Below are 21,382 nucleotides of genomic sequence, written 5' to 3'. Positions count from 1 at the left end.
AAAGGGAAAATACAGTAACCAACTGAAAGGGGACAAAATGGAACAACAGCAAGCTTGTCAGCAGTTCATTCATGCCAACGCCATTCTCAACATTATTTTATCCTCAAGCAAGTTTTAGGTGATTTTGCTCTAATTCTGTATCAGTATCACAGATCCTAAGAAGTTAGGCAATCTGGCCCCTCAAATCCAGTAACCAAATTTGTATCTACTTGGAGCAATTATTTGGGAGCCTTCCTAACTGTAATTACCTTAATATTCTGTTCTGTTGGACTCACCTAGACAAACCAGATTCACATTTAACATTCCCCTACCTTTCCCCGCCTCAAAATCATTTGGGGAAGAAGAAAGAAATCTAAAGAGAGTAATCAGTCCACTTTTCATATCCCTTAATCCCAAAGCCACTCTTACTCAGAGAATTGAAGGCAGGTTTTTTCTAACTCACAAATTCAACCATAGCTTCTGAAGGCTGGTATGAACCTTGTAAATGAAAAACAAAACAAAATTGTAGTCCAGGTGTAGTGGCTCATGCCTGTAATCCTAGCACTTTGGGAGGCTGAAGAGGGTGGGCTGTGTAACTCCAGGAGCTTGAGACCAGAATCCCATTTCCACTAAAAATACAAAAAATTAGCCAGGCCAGGTGGTGTGCACCTGTAGTCCCAGCTACTCGGGAGGTGGAAGTTGCAGTGAGCTGAGATCGTGCCACTGCACTCCAGACTGGGTAACCGGAGTGGGATCCTGCCTCAAAAAAAAAAAAAAAAGAAAAAAAAATTGTAATCCTATAATATCTATAAATATATTGCTTAGTTCTTTTTGCCAATGTTAATATGAAGTGCCAAAATAAAATGTACACCTCATTTCTCTTCCTACCTACATTAACAAAGGCTATGCACTGTAGGAAGACCATTAATGGAAAACCATTATCACACTGGTTACTGTAGATGATTACCAGTTACAGAGATCCAGGTGTAAAGGCTAATCCTTTTATGTTTTTTAAGCATTAATTTAACTACAGTGGGCAGCCGCTTAATGTAAAATATAAAAAACAGGGCCGGGCGCGTTGGCTCAAACCTGTAATCCCAGCACTTTGGGAGGCCGAGGTGGGCAGATTGCCTGAGGGTCAGGACTTCAAGACCAGCCTGGTCAACATGGTGAAATCCCGTCTCTACTAAAAATACAAAAATTAGCCAGGCATGGCAGCGGGTGCCTGTAATCCCAGCTACTTGGGAGGTTGACACAGGAGAATCATTTGAATCCAAGAGGTGGAGGCTGCAGTGAGTCGAGACCGCACCATTGCACTCCAGCCTGGGCAAGAAGAGCGAAACTCCATCTCCAAAACAAACAAACAAACAAACAAAACAGGGGAAAGGAAATTACAATTTATTGTTGGCCAATTACATGTCAAGCATGGTGCTAAATGTTTTCAAGCACTGTAAACCACCTAATTGTCCCGAACATCATTTCATTAGAGGTGTCTAATGATCAATGGTAAATTCCCCTGTGCTTTTATGAGGTTATACTTGATTTACCTGAGATACAAAAACAAAATCACATAAAAGGGAGCGGCCTAAGATTTGGTTGAAGCCAGCATGTTGGCCCACAGGAAAAAAGTGATAGTTGACTGATTCCTATCTGTTAAATCCGGACATTCATCCACATGTGCTCTGGGTGCTGAACTATTCTGTGCAAACACCACTTCCGTTCTCCAGAGACCCAGTGCTACTACAAGGCTGCTGCCCGGAAATGAGCACACCACCATTCTGATCAACTTTGGCTCCTTTTTATTCAGGAAGCATACACTAATTCTTTTTATACATTTTTTTTTTTTTTTTACATTCCAGAAATAAGCGAAAATAGCAGTTTTAAATATGTTACAAAGTTGGCTTTTCAGGCTTAATAAGCTTTTTGAGAGAGGGACCAGCCAACTGACCTTTTCATCAAAGCACCAATGTATCTTCAGTCTTTTACCAAGCTCTACCACAGCTATGGTTGCCTTGGATGTGCTGCACATCCAAACCGTGTGAAAGCTATAATGGAGAGTTGCTGTGAGTCTCTCTGCAAGGCACCAAGAACAAACAGTTCAAGCTTCCTTTCTTCAGATTGAACCAAAGTTTTTGAAACTTTCAACTGCTCTCTCAAGTAGTGCTCTCTCAGCGTGAAGACTAGAATTTGTTAAAACCCATATATCACAAGATACAGTAAATCACTTCCAATATTCTGGAAATCACATGGTAGAAGTTATAAATAAATGAACACTAAAATTACTTTAAGAAACTTTTACATCATTTAGTTGGTAAGGACATTTACGTGTACAGCACAATTTATTGTTAAACATTCTATAACTGGCTTCACACAAAGATGAAAATAGATTAATACAAAATGATCTGACATTTTCAGTAAATCTGGAATTAAGACTGGATTTTATTGTAGTCAATATCAACTTTACATATTGTTGCAGGTTGCTGTGCTACGCCCTTTAAAATGAGAATTTCTTGGGATAAAATTCCATTTGGATATGTGTTCTTGCTTGTCAAACTACTAAAATCTGAGGGACACAGCAATATCAAAGACACAAACAGTAACTGCACAATATCATCTGCTGGATTAAGCTAATACAAGTGGACAGAATTCTTTAGGTTCCAATATCTAATAAACCACTATGTGAAATGAACAAGGTGAGACATCTTATGAATATACTCTGCAACCGGAACATGTAGCATTTCTTTAATTCAAAAATCTGCCTCATTAGGCATTTACAAAATAAATTAGTAAGATCTCAATTTGCTTGAGGCATAACAAGCTCGTAATGGCCCACTTGGCCTTCCTGTTTGAGCTGATCTAGTAGGTCTTCCTTCCGTCTTTTTCTACCTACCACCAGGTACCTATCATGGCCCACCCCATGAGACTTACTCTTAAGACCATACTTCTGGGCAATCTGATGTATTTGCTTCCGTTCATCATTAGTCAGCTCTCTAGAGAAAGTCAAATCTGTATGGCTCTCGGAGCGGGCATAGTTTCTGATGATCTGTTCAATATCTCTCTTGGCAATTTTATTCACCCTCTCTACATCCAGACCAAGCCCTTCCCGCTTATGCTGCTCTTTGACTGAGATAGGCTCCCGTATGCCCTCACCAGATTTACCTAAACCACCACCAGTCCAACCCATCTTTCTCAGAAGCTGATTTCCAATGTTATCTTCTTTGATTTGTTGTTTGTAAGCCTCCTCTGCTGAGCGGCCCTGAATTTCATTTCTTGAAATCACATCTTCAACAGCTCCTTTCTTCAAGTTGTTAATGACAGTTGGCTGGGTCTTTTTGAGGGTTTTCACAGCTTCCCCAGCAGCTTCATATTTAACAGTTTTCTTCACCCCAACTGCTTCTGCAATTACTTCACTCTCTAGAATCACTTTGCATTTCCAGCGGAGGCCTGTCATCCTTTCATAGACATACTCAACTGTCATTCGGTTAAACTGAGCTGTGTCATTCAGCGTGCACACGGGATTTGAAGAATTCTCATAAACTACAAGATCCTTTATATCTTTCTTCTTTCCAGATCCTCTGGGTGAAGAGCCTGTATGGCATTGTGAACTTTTGACAGATGGATAAGTGGGCTGTGTTTTTTGAAGAATTTTCAAAGCCTCGTCGGCAGCTGCATGTTTACTTGTTTTCTTGGTTCCATAACCTTCAGCTAAGCAGTGATCTTGTAAAAACACTCGACAACGCCATGTGCGATTTGGCATCATCTCATATTTGTATTCAATTGACATCTTGTTGAATGAGGCAGAATTGTTAAGGATACCAATTGCATCATTTGCATTTTCTGTAATGACAAAATTGGTCCAGTGTTTGGCGGAAGCATTAAAAACTGGCTGCCCGGAAGCATCTTTACCCAGTACCACCAGGTCTTCTGGTGGTTTCAGAGCTGGAGGAAATTCATAGGAGGACATGCCAATCTGACACACCACGAGGTCCTCTCCAAACGTATGTTTGAATTTCCGCCGGACAACTCTAACTTCAATACGTTTCTGCAAGAGTTTTACAGCTAGTTCTGTAGCTCGATCCCTGGACCCATTCTTGCTGCCAGCATAACCTGTAGTTAAGTAGATATTTTGGCATCTAACTTCACAAGCATAGCCATCAGTTAGAAGTTTTTTATTTTTGGGGATGTCAGCAGGAGGAATTTCCTTTAAAGGAGCATATATATACTCAGGATTTGTCTTACACGCCTGAATACAACGAGTTAACATATATGTATAATTAATTTTATCAGATCCAGAAGTCATCTCTGGATTAGAAAGGTTCTTCCAGATTGTCGCCGTTAATTTTTCAATAAAATACTGCTTCTCGGCTACCACGGACTCGGGAAATGTCTGTGATGGTGAAGGCTCAGGAGTTGACTGAGAGTTTGCCTGCTGTGATGTGCTGCTTGGGGCAGGGTTCCCACTGTCAAAATACACGTTGGCTGCTACAGGCTGGTCTTTTGTGAGAATGAATCCTGATGAATCACAATACTGAGAATTCCCATCTTGTATACTGAAAGAGTCTTGAGTATAATCTTGGTAGATGTCTCTTGGCATGCTGGCAAAATGTGTTTGTTCATTTACCTCTTTTGTTTGAGGGCCATAAGGATCTTCCTGTCTTTCATCTTTTGAACTACTAGCTACAAAATGTACAGGCTCAAAACGAGGTCTCGCATGGAATTTGGAACCGGCTTGCTTTTTAGGAGGATTTTGACCTATAGAATGAGTGAAATTTACAATTCATTAAAATGGGAATATTTCAAAAGAACCAAACAGGAAAATAGTACCAACCATATTATTTGCAAGCTGCATTGTTGGTACGAGATACTTCCATCACAAAAACTTCACATCATTTGGGTGAAGGGACTCAATTATCAATGTAAGATTCCAGCATAAGGAGAGATGCTCCCTGTCTTTCCACATGTACGGGAAGACCCTTGATAGAAAATATACCATTGAGTCAAGTATACAGGTCACCACCACACATTACTGGTAGCTGCTTTTGCATCAAATGAGCTAAAACACAGGTGAAGTATACTCTTCACTTGTGCTGGAAGGTGAAGTAGACTGGAAGATTGTTCCAGTACAATCTCATACCACCCATGCTGAAAAGCTCACTTAAGGATTGAAAATGGGAAAGATGGCTCTAATGCAAGGCAGATGATGAGCAGAGGCAGTTACAAAGCCGTTCTCTTTTGTATCAGAGGTGAGTGACTCTGTGATGGTGCTTTACACAGTTGTGACTAAAAATCAAAGAAAAAGAATGATCAAAAGTTTTCAACTTCAAAACCTCAGCTCTGACCCATTCATCACAAAAGGGTGTTTGCTCTATTTTCTTTCTAGAACAAACAACAGCTGGAAACATGATTTATGTGAGATGCCAAATTTAAAGCTATAGATGAACTCTGATGAGGCTATACTAGACACTAGAGCTTCCTCCCTGTAACACTGCTCAGTAGAAAGCTCGTCCATCCCGGACCCATCCAAGAGGATTTAGGGACTTAGATGCTCAAGTGATCACAGTATAAGATTTTATTTAGAGGGCGGTTCCATGGCATAAATTTCAAGGACTGCATAATAACATGATTTCAATATTCTTAGTTTTCAATTCTATTTAGCATACTCAAAAAATTGTATATAACTAAAAGCTAAAACTCTTTTACCCGTAAGACTAATATTGCCAATGTTATTTGAAATCATATACCACACTCATATCATTTTTTAAAGCCATGTTGTTTCTTCAAATCCCACCTTTCAGAAACAAGTATACTCACCATCACATGTTGAGAGGTGGCGTTTTTGACCTTTGGAAGGCTTGGACAGCACCAGATCATATGAAGGCATCTCCCCAATATCAATACCTTCAGCCATTTGGAGAATTTTTTCCATCAGGCGTGGGCTGTACCTATTTAAGTTAATATAATCTAGAGTTAAAACAGGTAAGGATGTCTTTTTAAAAAAGCTTCAAAATAAGCCAGTCTTATAATTGCTCCCACAAGACTTTATCAACAGGGTATTTTGGCTATAAAACCAAAGAATCGGCCCTAAAATATTTACCCATCAAATGAATAATTATGTTACTAATTAGGAAATCAAGATTTTTTCAGCATAAGACATACAAATATAAACTCAAAAAATTTTAGCAAAAACCTTATCTTTAATTTGAATTGAAAATATCAGTATAAATTCATGATTTGTTTCGATTGTGGTCTCTACCATTTCTCTTGAAATGGAATCAGGGTCCTTAGAGAAGTGGCTGATTCTAAGTCTGTGGCAGGAAATGTCTAAGGTGAGCCTGAGAAATCTTCTAGCACCTAAAACCAAGGAATCTGTCAAAGATCAAAGGGGTTATGTCAAATGGACTCAGAAGCCAATCTGAATAAACTCATACTGGCAAAGTGAGCCAACTAAAATATCGATACGAACAATGATGGCAATGGATTGAAACACATCAAATATGTTGAAAATTCATTAGTTCATAATGATACTTACAAACTATTATTGGTCACCTTTGAAGGATAGAAGGAACCATGTCATTATTCTGCAAACAGGTAAATATGAAGGGAAGAAAGCAAACATTTATCCTGCATTTTCCTGTATAAACTATACTTAGAGCAACCAAAGAGATGATGAGGAAAATATCTTTTAGAGAAGCATTCCAGCTAATAAATGAAGGAACGATAGACTACTACCATTTCGTAACCTGTAGTAAAATAAAAAACGATCATCAGGCGGGTATGGTGGCTCACACCTGTAATCCCAGCACTTTGGAAGGCCGAAGCAGGTGGATCACTTGAGGTCAGGAGTTCGACAACAGCCTGGCCAACATAGTGAAACTCCATCTCTACTAAAAATACAAAAATTACCCGGGCATGGTGGTGGACACCTATAATACCAGCTACTCAGGAGGCTGAGGCAGGAAAACTGCTTGAACCCGGGAGGCAGAGGCTGCAGCGAGCCGAGATCAGGCCACTGCACTCCAGCCTGGGCGACAGAGCTAGACTCCATCTCAAAAAAAAAAAAAAAAAAAAAAAAAAATCAACCAACCAATCAATCAATGAATGGCTGCTAAACCTATTAGGTGAAAAGCTAATGGAGGAAGAACTCACAGTCAGACCCAAGCAAATATTCTCAACTGATTACTGACAAAGGTGCCAAGGCAATTCAATGGAGGAAGGATAGCCTTCTCAACAAATGGCACTGGAACAAGTGGGCATCCATAGGCAAAACAAAAAACAAACAAACAAAAAAAACAAAACTCTACAACCTAAACCTCACACCTTACAAAAAACTAACTCAAAATGCATCATAAACCTAAATGTAAAACTATGAAACTTTTATTGAAAAAACACAAGAGAAAATCTGTGGGATCTAGAGCTAGGCAAACAGTTCTTAGGCTTGATAGCAAGCATGATCCATAAAGAAACTGGTGATAAAACGGACCTCACTGAAATTAATAAGTTTTGGCTGGGTGCAGTGGCTCACTCCCATAATCCCAGCACTTTGGGAGGCCAAGGCAGGTGGATTACTTGAGGTCAGGAGTTCAGGACCAGCCTGGCCAACATGGCAACACCCTCTCTCTACAAAAATAGAAAAAAAAATAGCTGGGCATGGTGCTACACACCTGCAGTCCAAGCTACTTGGAAGACTGAGGCAGGAGAATCACTCGAACCCGGGAGGTGGAGGTTGCAGTGAGCCGAGATCGCGCCACTGCACTCCAGTCTGGGTCTGGGTGACAGAGCGAGACTCCGTCTCAAAAAAAAAAAAAAAAAAGTAAAAATTTTTGCTCTTGAAAGACTGTGAAGAGGATGAAAAGTCAAGCTGAAGACTGGGAGAAAATAGTTGTAAACCACACACTTGACAAAAGACTAGTACCTAAAACTCAACAGTGAAAAAAAAAAAAATCAAATTAAAAAATGAACAAAAGACATAAACAAAATATTTCACCAAAGAGGATAGACAGATTGCAAATAAGCACATGAAAAGATGTTCATCACTAGTCAGCAGGGAAACGCAATTTAAAAATCACAATGAGGTATCCCTATACACTTATTAGAGTGGTCAAAATAAAAAAGTGACAATGGCTGGGCACGGTAGCTCACGCCTGTAATCTCAGCACTTTGGGAGGCCAAGACGGGTGATTCACGAGGTCAGGAGTTCAAGACCAGCCTGACCAACACGGTGAAATCCCATCTCTACTAAAAATACAAAAATTAGCTTGGCGTGGTGGCATGTGCCTATAATCACAGCTCCTCAGGAGTATGAGGCAAGAGAATCGCTTGAACCTGGGAGGCAGAGGTTGTAGAGAGCCGGGACTGTGCCATTGCACTCCAGCCTGGGTGACACAGCAAGACTCTGTCTCCAAAAAAAAAAAAGTGACAATACCAAATGCTGGCAAAAATAAGAAGAAACTGGATCACTCAGACATTGCTGCTGGGAATGTAAAATTATACAGTCACTCTGGAAAACAGTTTGGTAGCTGCTTATAAAACCAAACATCAGACTGGGTACAGTGGCTCACGCTTATAATCCCAGCCCTTTGGGAGGCCAAGGTGGGCGGATCACCTGAGGTCGGGAGTTTGAGACCAGCCTGACCAACATAGAGAAACCCCGTCTCTACTAAAAAGACAAAACTAGTCGGACGTGGTGGCACATGCCTGTACTCCCAGCTACTCGGGAGGCTGAGGCAGGAGAATCGCTTGAACCCAGGAGGCTGACGTTGCAGTGAGCCAAGATCGCACCATTGCACTCCAGCCTGAGCAACAAGAATGAAACTCCGCCTCCAAAAAAAAAAAAAAATCAGTTACCGCTTGATCCAGCAATTGCAATTACACTCTTGGACATTTATTCCAGAGAAATGAGAACTTATGTTCACACAAAAATCTGCTTTATTTGTAACAGCCCAAAACTACAATCAACCCAGATGTCCTTCAACAGGTGAATAGTTAGATTCTGGTACAAATACACTATGGAACACTACTTGAGACAAAAAGGAACTTTTTTTCTGAGACCGAGTCTCGCTCTGTCACCCATGCTGGAATGCAATGGCGTGATCTCGGCTCACCGCAACCTCTGTCTCCTGGATTCAAGTGATTCTCCTGCCTCAGTCGCCCAAGTAGCTGGGACTATAAGCATGCATCACCGTGCAGGGCTAATTTTTGTATTTTTAGTAAGACCCCTGTCTCACTAAGACATGTGAGACTCAACATGTCTCACCATGTTGGCCAGGCTGGTGTCAACCTCCTGACCTCTCCGCCAGCCTCAGCCTTCCAAAGTGCTGGGATTACAGGCATGAGCCACCGCACCCGGCCATCTCTTTGTATTATCTCTTACAGTTGTATATGAATCTATAATTACCTCAAGAAAAATTTCAGTTTAAAAAGCTGATTGGGGACTTTATCATCTTGATATCACTACAAGTGAGACAATGAAACATGTACCCCAAGATGTGATACAATAGGACATCACGGCACTATCTAGAAAGCATTATGGCTCTCCAGAGAATTAAACCTGAACCTAATCAAGTTCCTGACTCTCAGAAACATGTGAAACACCATAAGAATGGAACTATCCAACTCCAGAATGAGGGAACAGTATGTGACAGCCCAGTCATCAAATAAATACTGTAGAATGAAAATAAAAGAGGGAGTGGCTATAGGTTAAAGGAGATGGATCAATCAAATACACTGTATAGACTTTGTATCATGAATGAATCAAACTGTAAAAAGACATTTGAGACAAATGAAGAAAACGACATGAAAGAGGCATTGGGTGATTTTTAAGAAATTACTGTTCATTTTGTTGAACATGAATAATGCTATCGTAACTCTATTTTTAAAAATTCTTATCTGATACAGATGTGTACTGAAGAATGTACAGGTGAAATGATGTCAGGATTTTAAAAAATATACTCCAGACTAGTGCCCACAAAAAGCTAGGGCAGAATAGATGAAGGAAGAAGGGTAGCATGGCAGACTGCTGATGATTGCTGAGTGATGGGTACATGGGATTCATTAAACTCTTTTCTATTTTTATGTGTTTGAAATTTTAAGACAAAGCTTTAAAATATACAATTAAAAAATGTCTACTGGCTGGGCACAGTGGTTCATGCCTGTAATCCCAGCACATTGAGAGGTGGAGGTGGGCAGATCACTTGAAGCCAGGAATTCAAGACCAGCCTGGACGACATGGCAAAACACCATCATTTCAAAAATAAAAAATAAAAAAACAAACGAAAAACATAGCCAGGCATGGTGACCCATGCCTGGAGTCCCAGCTACTTGGGAGGCTGAGGTGGGAGGATCACTTGAGCAGGGAAGGTCAAGGCTGCAGTGAGCTGTGATAGCACCACTGCGCTCCAGCCTGGGTGACAGAGTGAGACCCTCTCTCTCTCTCTCTCTTTTTTTTTTTTTTTTTGAGAGGGAGTCTTGCTCTGTCTCCCAGGCTGGAGTGCAGTGACACAATATCAGCTCACTGCAACCACTACCTCCTGGGTTCAAGCAATTCTCCTGCCTCAGCCTCCCAAGTAGCTGGGATTACAGGCATGCGCCATCATGCCTAGCTAATTTTTGTATTTTTTTAGTAGAGACGGGGTTTTGCCATGTTGGCCAGGCTGATCTTGAACTCCTGACCTCAGGTAATCCACCTGCCTCAACCTTCCCAAAGTGCTAGGATTACAGCATGAGCAACTGCACCCGGCTGAGACCGACTCCTTTTTTTTTTTTTTTTTTTTTTTTTTTTTTTTAAAAAAAAGGCTCCTTATGAAGATTGACTGCTTGATAGAATAACATTTTACTACAGAGAAACAGAAACAGGAGCTCAAGTGAAGTGTTTGTTATCACGGTTACCTGTTCTCCCTTCCTACCTTCAGAGCCTTCTCCAGCCTAGGACCAAAAAAGAGATTTCTGGTAGCATTTGGGAAGAAAGTTCTGAAAATGAGTAACTATCACACCTTTACATGAATCAGTTCTAAACCAGAAGGAGGGTAACATTTTCCATTTTCAGCAGAACAGGTTGCACACCCGTCACATATCATTCCACGCAAAACAGAAGTCGAGGCACAGTGGCCCCCCCGACAGATTGCTGGAAGCTAGCTCAGTTGTAACCTGCACTTTCTATTGACAACTGTTGCTGCTAAAGCTAGCACGAGTATTTAAATACCAAGAGTAATTTTATCTTCATTGACTCTTATCTGAACATCAGAAAGCACAGTCTAAAACACAATATGGCTGGGCAGGGTGGCTCACACCTGTAATCCCAATGCTTTGGGAGGCTGGGGCGGGCAGATCACCTGAGATCAGGAGTTCAAGACCAGCTTGGCCAACATGGTGAAACCCCGTCTCTACTAAAAATACAAAAATTAGCCAGGCATGGTGGCAGGTGCCTGTAATCCCAGCTACTTGGGAGGCTGAGGCAGGAGAATCGCTTGAACCCGGGAGGCGGAGGTTTCAGTGAGCTGAGATGGCACCACTGCACTCCAGTCTGGATGACAAGAGCGAGACTCTGTCTCAAAAATAATTAAAATAAAATAAAATAAACACAATACATTCTACATATCACTTCCATTCAAACTGGGGAGTCTCATTTCCAAAATATGAGATAAAAACAAAAGCCGGGCACATGTGGCTCACACCTGTAATCCCAACACTTTGGGAGGCCAAGGCAGGTGGATCACCTGAGGTCGGGAATTCGAGACCAGCCTGACCAACATAGACAAATCCTGTCTCTACTAAAAATACAAAAATTAGCCGGGTGTGATGGCACATGCCTGTAATCCCAGCTACTTGGGAGGCTGAGACAGGAGAATCGCTTGAACCCGGGAGGCAGAGGTTGCAGTGAGCCGAGATTACGCCATTGCACTCCAGCCTGGGCAGCAAGAGTAAAACTCCATCTCAAAAAAAAAAAACCACCATGAAAATGAGATGAGTCTATACATCTTAAACTACTAATCCCACGCCTGTTACCAAAAGTGGCCCTACAACCAGGCAACTTACCTTGAATTCCAGTCAATATTCTCCAGACCTTCAGTTAGAGCCTGATTCCAAGTACAGTGTACAACTGCGAATGGCATATATGTCTTACGGTGTGATGCACTTAGGGCTCACTCATTCATGCTCACTTTTCTCAGGTTTCTTCCAGCATTAGTAATTACTCTACCTACTTACTATACCCTATTCATGACATCTGCCACAAAATTCAACTTCACCCATAGGCCATAAAAATAAGTCTTTGCATAGGTTGCTGATACAGTTCTCTGTCCTTTGCTATGAAGTCATAATACTGAAGAAGCCCAGCCAGCTTGAACAATAATGAAAAAGACCATATAGTACCTAACAAACACTTTACTATTCAAAGAACAATGTAAATATGAATCTGGAGTGTTTGGTAAGACCACGAGGCTTCTACAATTATTCAGAGTAGCTATCCAAAGATAAAGAAGTGGTGCCACATATTTAAAGTAAGCCAAGGCAGTAAAGCTTTTATTATTCAGTTTCTCCAGAGTCTATTTTTTAATAGTGTGTTTTAAAGTAACACGTTTAACACCAGGAATTTTAGAAAATCCACCAAGAAAAGCACCTACATTCCCAACCACTGGCCGGGAGCGGTGGCTCACACCTGTAATCCTAACACTCTGGGAGACCAAGGCAAGAGGATCACTTAAGCCCAGGAGTTTGAGATCAGCCTGGGCAACATGGCAAGACCCTGTCTCTACAAAGGGAAAAAAAAAAAAAGCTGGACATGGTGGCATACACCTGTAATCCCAGCTACTCAAATCACTTGAGCCTAGGAAGTTGAGGCTACAGTGAGCTGTGATCACACCACTGCACTCCAGCCTGGGTGACAGAGTGAGAACCTATCTCAAAAATAGTAATAATAACTCCAACTACTGATAACTTCATCAACATGTTGGTTTTTTTTTAAATTAATCATTATTTTTTTTTTTTTTGAGATTGAGTCTCACTCTATTGCCCAGGCAATGGCACGATCTTGGCTCACTGCAGCCTCCGCCTCCTCGGTTCAAGGGATTCTCCTGTCTCAGCCTCCCAAGTAGCTGGGATTACAGGAGCGCACCATCACACCCAGCTAATTTTTGTATTTTTAGTAGAGACTGGGTTTCACCTTGTTGGCCATGCTGGTCTCGAACTCCTGACCTCGTGATCTGCCTGCCTCAGCCTCCCAATCTGGTGCTGGGATTACAGATGTGAGCCACCGCGTCCCGGCCATGTTGAGGTTTATTTTTTAATGTTTTTTCTGTGTTTTCCATAACTCCCCATCACTATCAGGTCATCTATGTTGATTTGAAATCTGGTGGGGTTTTTTGTTAATTTACTGTACCATAAGCCTTTTCTCCACATCATTACCACATGAGTTTTAATGGTTATACAGTATTTGTATTATTGAATAAAATGTAAGGTATCATTAAGGCAAGTCTAATATAGTAATTTTTTAAGATGCACACGTACTATATTTTTAAGTCTGCTAAGTTACCCTTTAGATTATAAATGCTTAAAAAAGAAAACCAGGCCGGGCATGGTGGCTCATGCCTATAATCCCAGCACTTTGGGAGGCCGAGGCAGGCAGATCACTTGAGGCTAGGAGTTCAAGACCAGCCTGGACAACATGGTGAAACCCTGTCTCTATTAAAAATACAAAAATTAGCCAGTCGTGGTGGTGCGCGCCTGTAGACCCAGCTACACAGGAGGCTGAGGCAGGAGAATCGCTTGAACCCGGGAGGCGGAGGTTGCAGTGAGCTGATATCACAGGCTGCACTCCAGCCTGGGTGACAGAGCAAGACTGTCTCAAAAGAAAAAGAAAAAAAAGAATCCCAAAATTCTGAGGTCTATGGTTCTCAAAAGTAGCTGATAGTATACCAAGCTTTTGGAAACCAGGATGTGACTCAACTATCCCACCATATCTCGCACATAAAAAGATGATTTCTAATGAACAAAAACATCTGTCTTCGTAAGTTTTACATCTCTGGACACAAAACAGGTGCATATATATGCATACCTATGAATAACATAAACCACTATAATATACAATGGCAGGTGAAATTTAATAAATATTCAGCAATAGATCCTTACAAACTTTTTTTTTTTTTTTTTGAGACGGACTCTCGATCTGGCTCCCAAGCTGAAGTGCAGTGATGCTATCTCGGTTCATTGTAACCCCTGCCTCCCAGGTTCAAGTGATTCTCCCAACTCAGCCTCCCGAGTAGCTGGGACTACAAGCACCCATCATCACGCCCGATAGAGATGGAGTTTTACCACATTGGCCAGGCTGGTCTCAAACTCCTGACCTCACGTGATCTGCCCGCCTCAGGCTCCCAAAGTGCTGGGATTACAGGCATGGGCCACCAGGCACAGCCTTTTTATAAAACTTTAAAAAAATATATTAAACTGTTCTACTAAGTTCATATAAAAAAGCTGAGATTTGAAAATTAAGCAAAGATTAAGGTTTCCAAGTATAAAATTGTTTATTCAAAACTATTCATAAGGAAAACTAATTAAAAAAAAAAAAACTATTCATAAGACTTGGGCCGGAGCCTAGTGGAATGGCTCATGCCTGTAATCCCAGTGCTTTGGAAGACCCAGGTGGGCAGATCACCTGAGGTCAGGACCAACTGGCCAACGTGGTGAAACCCCGTCTCTACTGAAAATACAAACAAAATTAGCTGGGTGTGGTGGTGCACGCCTGTAATCCCAGCTACTTGGAAGGTGGAGGCAGGAGAATGGCTTGAACGTGGGAGGCGGAGGCTGCACTGAGCTGAGATCACGCCATTGCACTTCAGCCTGGGTGACAGAGCAAGTCTCTCTCAAAAAACAAAACAAAACAAAACAAAAACGCTGGCCACAGTGGCTCATGCCTGTAATCCCAGCACTTTGGGAGGCCAAGGTGGGCGGATCACCTGAGGTCGGGAGTTCCAGACCAGCCTGACTAACATGGAGAAACCCTGTCTCCACTAAAATACAAAATTAGTCAGGTGTGGTGGTGCACGCCTGTAATCCCAGCTACTAGGGAGGCTGAGGCAGGAGAATCACTTGAACTCAGGAGGTGGAGGTTGTGGTGAGCTGAGATCGCGCCATTGCACTCCAGCCTGGGAAACAAGAGCGAAATACTGTCACAAAAAAAAAAAAAAAAAAAAAAAAAAAAAAAAAGAAAAGAAAGAAAGAAAGAAAAGGAAAGAAAAGAGAAGAGAAAAGAAAAAGAAAAAAAGACTCAGACCAGGCACGGTGGCTCACTCCTGTAATCCCAGCACTTTGGGAGGCCAAGGCAGGTAGATCACTTGAGCTCAGGAGTGCAAGATCAGCCTGAGCCACACAGGGAAACCCCATCTTTATTAAAACAACAACAACAACAACAATTAATGAGACTCCTGACATCATAAGTGAATAACATATACCCAGATTACTGATAATCTTTCAAAAGCTCCCACACCCATTTCATTAGCTAGTGATTGCTGCACTCTCCCTACTATGTGCACAGTTTTGCAACATGAGCCCAGCCAGCCATCTACCTTCCAAACACCAGTCTTGTATCAACCAGGAAGAGACAAATAAGGGAGCAAAGCTGGTTTCATTTTAAGGTATATTTTATCTATTAATTAATGTCTCATCAAAGGTAAATAGTAGGCCAGGATTCTCCTTCTAATCTTATTGATCAACGACTGGAAAACTAAATGCCCCAGTTAATCAAACTGCTTTATTAAATATAAAGACACTATCTACAATTTTAAGTAAAAATCACACAGTTCTTTAGACATTCATATGTACAATTATTTAAGTGCTGCAGGTGTAGTTGGTCAGAAAACTGAACTAATTTTTCACTAGCCACAAATCTTAGAAATTGCTTGCAGAAAAAATTCTTGGTTGTTTACTTGAACGGAACAGACAAATGAAAAAACGAAGTGAAACAATTTTAGCCATTTGAGCTTTCTCGTTGCCTGGACAATGAGGGAGAAAAATGATTTAAAAACAGAATAGAAACATTTTTATTTTATCCTAAAAAGCAGTGGTTCTGAGAGTGCTGGTCTCTGGATCAGCAACATCGGCATCACCTGGGAACTTGTCAAAAATACAAATTGTGAGGCCCCACCTCAGACCTACCAAGTCAGACACCCTGGGGCTGGGACCCAGCAATCTGTTTCAACAAGCCTAACAGGTGATTTTGATGTGTACTTAAGTTTGAAAACCCCAGTTACAGAGTCAAGAAGATACCCAAATTTGTTCTGTGGAAATTGCCACCATCACCAAAAGGAATGAAATATGTTCTGTTTCCCTGCACATGTGAGTTCCTCCTGGCTTGGTCTTATGATGAAGGAATTTTCAAAGATTTATTTGACCTAGAAGTTTATTTCAGCCCCAAGTAAAATGGAACACAAAACATTTTGCCAGAGGGAAAAAAGAGCAAGGAAATTCCTCTTTGCTATTGGTTCACAGCCTGTTCCAAAAGTCAAGTGATAAACCTTGAGCAACAAATCAACAATTTAAGGCCAGGTGCAGTGACTCACTCCTGTAATCCCAGCACTTTGGGAAGCCAAGGCAGGCGGATCACTTGAGTCCAGGAGTTCGAGACCAGCCTGGCCAAAATGGCGAAACCCCGTCTCTACCAAAAACACAAAAATGAGCCAGGTGTAGTGGTGCATGCCCGCAATCCCAGCTACTCAGGAGACTGAGACATGAGAATAGATTGAACACAGGAGGTGGGGGTTGCAGTGAGCCGAGATCATGCCACCGCACTCCTGCCTGGGTGACAGAGCAAGACTCTGTCTCAAAAAAAAAAAAAAATTAACAATTTAAGTTTAGAAAGAGCTATTTCACCATGTATTCTGCAGTTCACTTGAGAGAAGAGTATTCTGTCACAGAAAACAAGAACTCTGCCAACATCTACATTAACATCAACAAGTATTGGAACACAAGTTTTACCCACCTGAAGATGAGAGGTAACATAAAGCCCATCTAAAGTGGAAGACTGCACTTGGTCCCTAGCTTCCAAGATTCTTCATTGGCCCTTCCCTTTCTCCTATATGGAAGCTATCAGATATAATGCAAACATTACTTTTCAGTTAAGCTATTTGATAATGTAATGGCAATTCTTGTATTAACTAAACTGACTTAGCTACAATGTAACATGGTGACTATAGCATACATAGTATCCACAGATGCATCTGAGTGCACACACAACAGCCTGCAATGCTTGAGCCTTTAACACCAACTACCATTGGCCTACTTTGTGTTTTTAATGCCCTGCTTATGTACAAGGGTGTTGTTCTTGGAATTAAATCCTGAGATATAGTGATGTGGCTTATGTCAGTTACTTGCTTTCACTCATGATCCATCCTTCCCAAATATGGCAGCTGTGGCTCAGTGGAAAGAGCATCAGTCTGGGCATCAGAAGACCTGGGTCCTAGCCCCAGCTGTAAGACCTTGGACACGTCACTTAACTTCTTGGCCTCCACTGATTTAGCAGTAAAAATGAGATGCCACCTGATCCCCAAGGTTGTTGTAGGAAATGAAATAAATATTTAAAATGTGTTATACATCATAAAGCTGTATACATCCATTCACTCCACACACATTTATTGAGCAGCTATTATTTAGCAGGCAATCTTCTAGGCACTGAGGATAAAGGTGTAAACAAGAAAGCAAAATCCCTATCCCTAAGGAAGCTTCCATTCTAGTGGGAAGATTTATTAACAAAAAGGACGGTTACCCTCATTCAAGTTTTTGTTTTTATTTTATCTTAAGGATTCAGATTCCCGACAGCCTTCTGTGATATGATGGAGACTTATGATTATAGGATAAAGGTAACTTTTGAACTCAAGAACAACATTGTTAGGCAAAGGTCAAGTAGATTTATCTGACTTGTTTAATAACTAAGGCTTCCTCAGTTGTAACCAGTTCCTCCTAATCATTATCTCTGGAGGTAGAAATTATGCTAACCTACAGAAGACAAAAAAATTTGTGATGAGAGCAAAGTATATCACACTGAATGCCATGTTCAATAATTAAGGGCAGGAGTAGACAATCCTTTTTCTGCATCTGTTACAGTCACTCCTGGAACTGAACTGGCCAAAATTGACATGATCATATTCCAGAATTTCTCACCCTTCCTGATAAAAAAACAAACAAACAAACTATGATTGCAGGAATGTCGAAAGAAGTCGTCTCCCAGTCTCCCAGTCTATCAAAGGAATGACTAGTATAGGGCTGATTTAGGGGTTCTGAAGGACAGAGGTCCAAGCAGCCTGCTCAAAAAAAAAAAAAAAAAAAAAAAACTGCGTTGGAACCATACTGCAGTCTCCATTCAATGCAAAGAGCTTTCAAAGAGGCCTGTTCAAAACGTCACCAGGTTCTAGGAAAGGGGGGAAAAACAAACACACACACACCCCTACCCCGACCACACACACACACACCCACACCCACCACACACATACACACACACCCCTAAAACCACACACACACACACACACACACCCCTAAAACCTCACTCAGAGCCAAATGTTAATCCTTCTGATCCCATTTAGGGTAAAAAGAGGGCAATCCATTTTTACAGTAGATATATCCATTTCTTTGTTTGAGTCCAGACACATTATGCGCAAATCTACAAGCAAGGCTGACGCTGCTGCGGCTCAGAGAGCTGAGACGTACCGCCTCCCCAGGAGAAGACAGTAAGACCCTGCTAGGGGGCTGCAAGTAGAGGGGGGTGTTTTAAAGGGGAATGGAAAAAGAGAGTGGTCAGGAGGAGACTGGAACAGTGGGGTCCCCTCGCCCTTCCCCCACAACCCCAACTGTCGAATATATTCTCTGCGGATACTGCATGCTTGGAAGGCCCTACGCAGGTCCGAGATGCTGCTATTCATCATTTCCCACGTCCTCTAATACCGCCACCAACTACAACGACCATCTCTCAATAATCCTCTTCTAGGCGCTGCTTCATCTCCATCCCTGGTCCTGGAGAGGCCGCTTCCGCGATCTCTGCGCCCTACTAGCTGTTATGTCATGCCCAGCCACCACAGTCGGCCACCCCACCCCCAGGGCAAGAGTGATCCCTCTAGTGCCCTCCAGCACCTCCAAATATCCAGCCTCCAAGCTATCCTACGCATCCCGCCCCCGTCCCTATCCCAACCACCATCATCGATCCCTCCCCACCGCAGTCCCTAACCCGATCCCCCATCACCCATCTCTCACCCCCGTCCCTAACCCGACACCCACACCTTACTCACCTGCAGCCCAGGAAGACGTGGTTGGTCCAGGCGGCGGAGAGGGCGAGGAGCTGGTCGAGGGCAGCCCCGGGATAGCTGTGCAGGTGCCGACAGATGAAGCTGCGCCGCAGAGCCCACTGCCAGTCACTTTCGTGGCTATAGCGCCACTGCTCCAGCACTGGCTCGGGCGGGGGCGGCGGGAGGGGCGGCAGCGGCGGCGGCGGGAGGGGGGGCAGCGGCGGCGGCGACAGGAAGTCGCCCCCCAACAGCAGACGTCCTCCAGCCATCTTCTCCGCCCCCAAGCAGGGACCCCAGGGACGAAGCCGACTACGGACCGCGAGCTAGGTAGCTAGCAAGCGGGCGGAAACGGGGGGCCGGTGGGAGGGGCCGGGTAAGGAGGGGCGCGCTGAGGGGCGAAGATCAACTCTCGGGGGGACTGGAGTGTGTGCGTGGGGGCCACCGTTAGGAGGAAAAGAGGAGCACGAGCTCGCGTCCCGACACCGGGGTGCACGTCCGCTGCACTCCTCCAACTCGTGGAGGAGCAGAAGGGCTTCCGCCGCACTCACGCGCGAGCCGGGGAGGCCGAGTGAGGCTCCGCACCTCCACGGATCCGCAGACCCACGCACTGCGCGGAGAGCGATAAAAGACCCCAGCACGCTCTGCTCCCCTCCTCTAGGTTCTAGCCTACCTACCCGCGTGCCGTCCGGGGTTGTGAGGCCAGTGCGCTTGCGCCGCGGCTGTTCCCTAACTTCCAAATCCCGTCGCAGAATCTCGCGCGACGTACTTTTTTTCCCTCCAGTGACGACTACCGGCCTTTGACGCACTACGGTGACAAGCAGAGGGCGGGGACTCTAGAAAGGGAATTTAGGAAGGTTCTCTGAGGTTCGAGAATATGGTTAGAAGGTGCCCTCAGGTAGCCGTTGTTAGCCCACGGCTCGTCTGACGCTTTTCCCTGGATTTCTAAGCGGCGCGACAGTGAGACCATGTTCCTTGTAAGGGCTTTAGGTCTGCAATGGACTTTACATTAAAACAAAACAGGTAGCTCCCCGAGGTGCCTTTTCTTCAGAGTAGCTTGAAATGCTCTGTGCATCATGCATCATTAGCTTTGTGTAATAGCTTACTGCGAAAACGTACTAAAAATGAAACACTTGCAAAGAAAATCATCCACAGCGCCGCTTCTCAAGTTAGCCACTTTCAAGTCCCTACTGCATCCCAATTACGAACACAGACACTGTTTACACAGTTCTGATCACAACTGCAACTAAGTGTATTTCACGTATCAACTTAAGTGCAACAGATTACAAAATACAAAAGGGGTCCAGAGAAGAGGGGCCCGCTCAATCACTGTAGCCAAATGTATCACTCCACCCGGAGTCAGCTTCACTCAATAACTTCAGTCGCTTCACGAAAGCAGTTAATGAGTGTTTGTCGGTGGGAATTTACACAGCACCTACTGTGTGCTCAATACAGCAAGAATACACAAAAGAAGGAAAGAAAGTGGGTTTTCTCTGTTGTCCTGGAATTGACTACAATCTTTGTGGGGAGAAATAGCCCTGCATAAAACTAAATGTTCCACCAGGAGCCGGAGCCTTGGATGAGGTGGCTTTGACGCACTACCATCTTTAACTATTTAAAGTATTTCTAATTATATGACACTTTATGTGTAGGGGTGTATTAGACTGAGAGGAGCAGAAGATAACAGCACTTTACACACTTTCATAATGTATTTCCACGTCTTTCTCCATGGTGGGCATTCATGTTTATTGGGGTAACAATCAGACTGTTTTTAAAAAGCTCACAAGGTGATACATGCTGTGAAGAAAATAAAACCGGCTGGGTGCGGTGGCTCACGCCTGTAATCCCAGCACTTTGGGAGGCTGAGGCAGGAGGATTACTTGAGGTCAGGAGTTGGAGACCAGCCTGGCCAACATGGTGAAACCCCGTCTCCACTAAAAATACAAAAATTAGCTGGGCATGGTGGCAGGCGCCTGTAATCCCAGCTAGACAGGAGGCTGAGTCAGGAGAATCGCTTGAACCTGGGAGGCAGAGGGTGCAGTGAGCCAATATTGCACCACTACACTCCAGCCTGGGCAATAGAGTGAGACTCCGTTTCAAAAAAAAAAAAAAAGAAAGAAAGAGAAAGAAAAGAAAAGAAAAAAGAG

General features: G+C 43.0%; 1 protein-coding gene across 1 annotated transcript; it reads right to left on the bottom strand.

The window, feature by feature from the left end:
- Positions 1-1,759: 1,759 nt before the first annotated feature.
- NKRF (NFKB repressing factor) lies at positions 1,760-20,204 on the bottom strand. Its single transcript, XM_008019422.3, has 3 exons — positions 19,242-20,204; positions 5,791-5,921; positions 1,760-4,731 (listed from the first exon to the last, which is right to left on the bottom strand). Exons 1-3 carry the CDS (start codon positions 19,505-19,507, stop codon positions 2,774-2,776), a joined length of 2,355 nt encoding a protein of 784 aa, XP_008017613.1. The 5' UTR covers positions 19,508-20,204; the 3' UTR covers positions 1,760-2,773.
- Positions 20,205-21,382: the final 1,178 nt, after the last annotated feature.

Source organism: Chlorocebus sabaeus, chromosome X (genome assembly GCF_047675955.1).
Source record: "Chlorocebus sabaeus isolate Y175 chromosome X, mChlSab1.0.hap1, whole genome shotgun sequence".
In the NCBI taxonomy this organism is placed as follows: Eukaryota; Metazoa; Chordata; class Mammalia; order Primates; family Cercopithecidae; genus Chlorocebus; species Chlorocebus sabaeus.
Note: the sequence above shows the minus strand (reverse complement) of the source record. Positions and strands in the feature narration are given on the sequence as shown.

Coding starts and splice junctions, on each gene's coding strand:
- NKRF (XM_008019422.3), bottom strand. CDS start 19,507: ATGGCTGGAGGACGTCTGCTGTTGGGGGGCGACTTCCTGTCGCCGCCG. Junction 5,922..19,241: donor CACGTCTTCCTGGGCTGCAG/GTGAGTAAGGTG, acceptor TAACTTAAATAG/GTACAGCCCACGCCTGATGG. Junction 4,732..5,790: donor CCACCTCTCAACATGTGATG/GTGAGTATACTT, acceptor CTCATTCTATAG/GTCAAAATCCTCCTAAAAAG.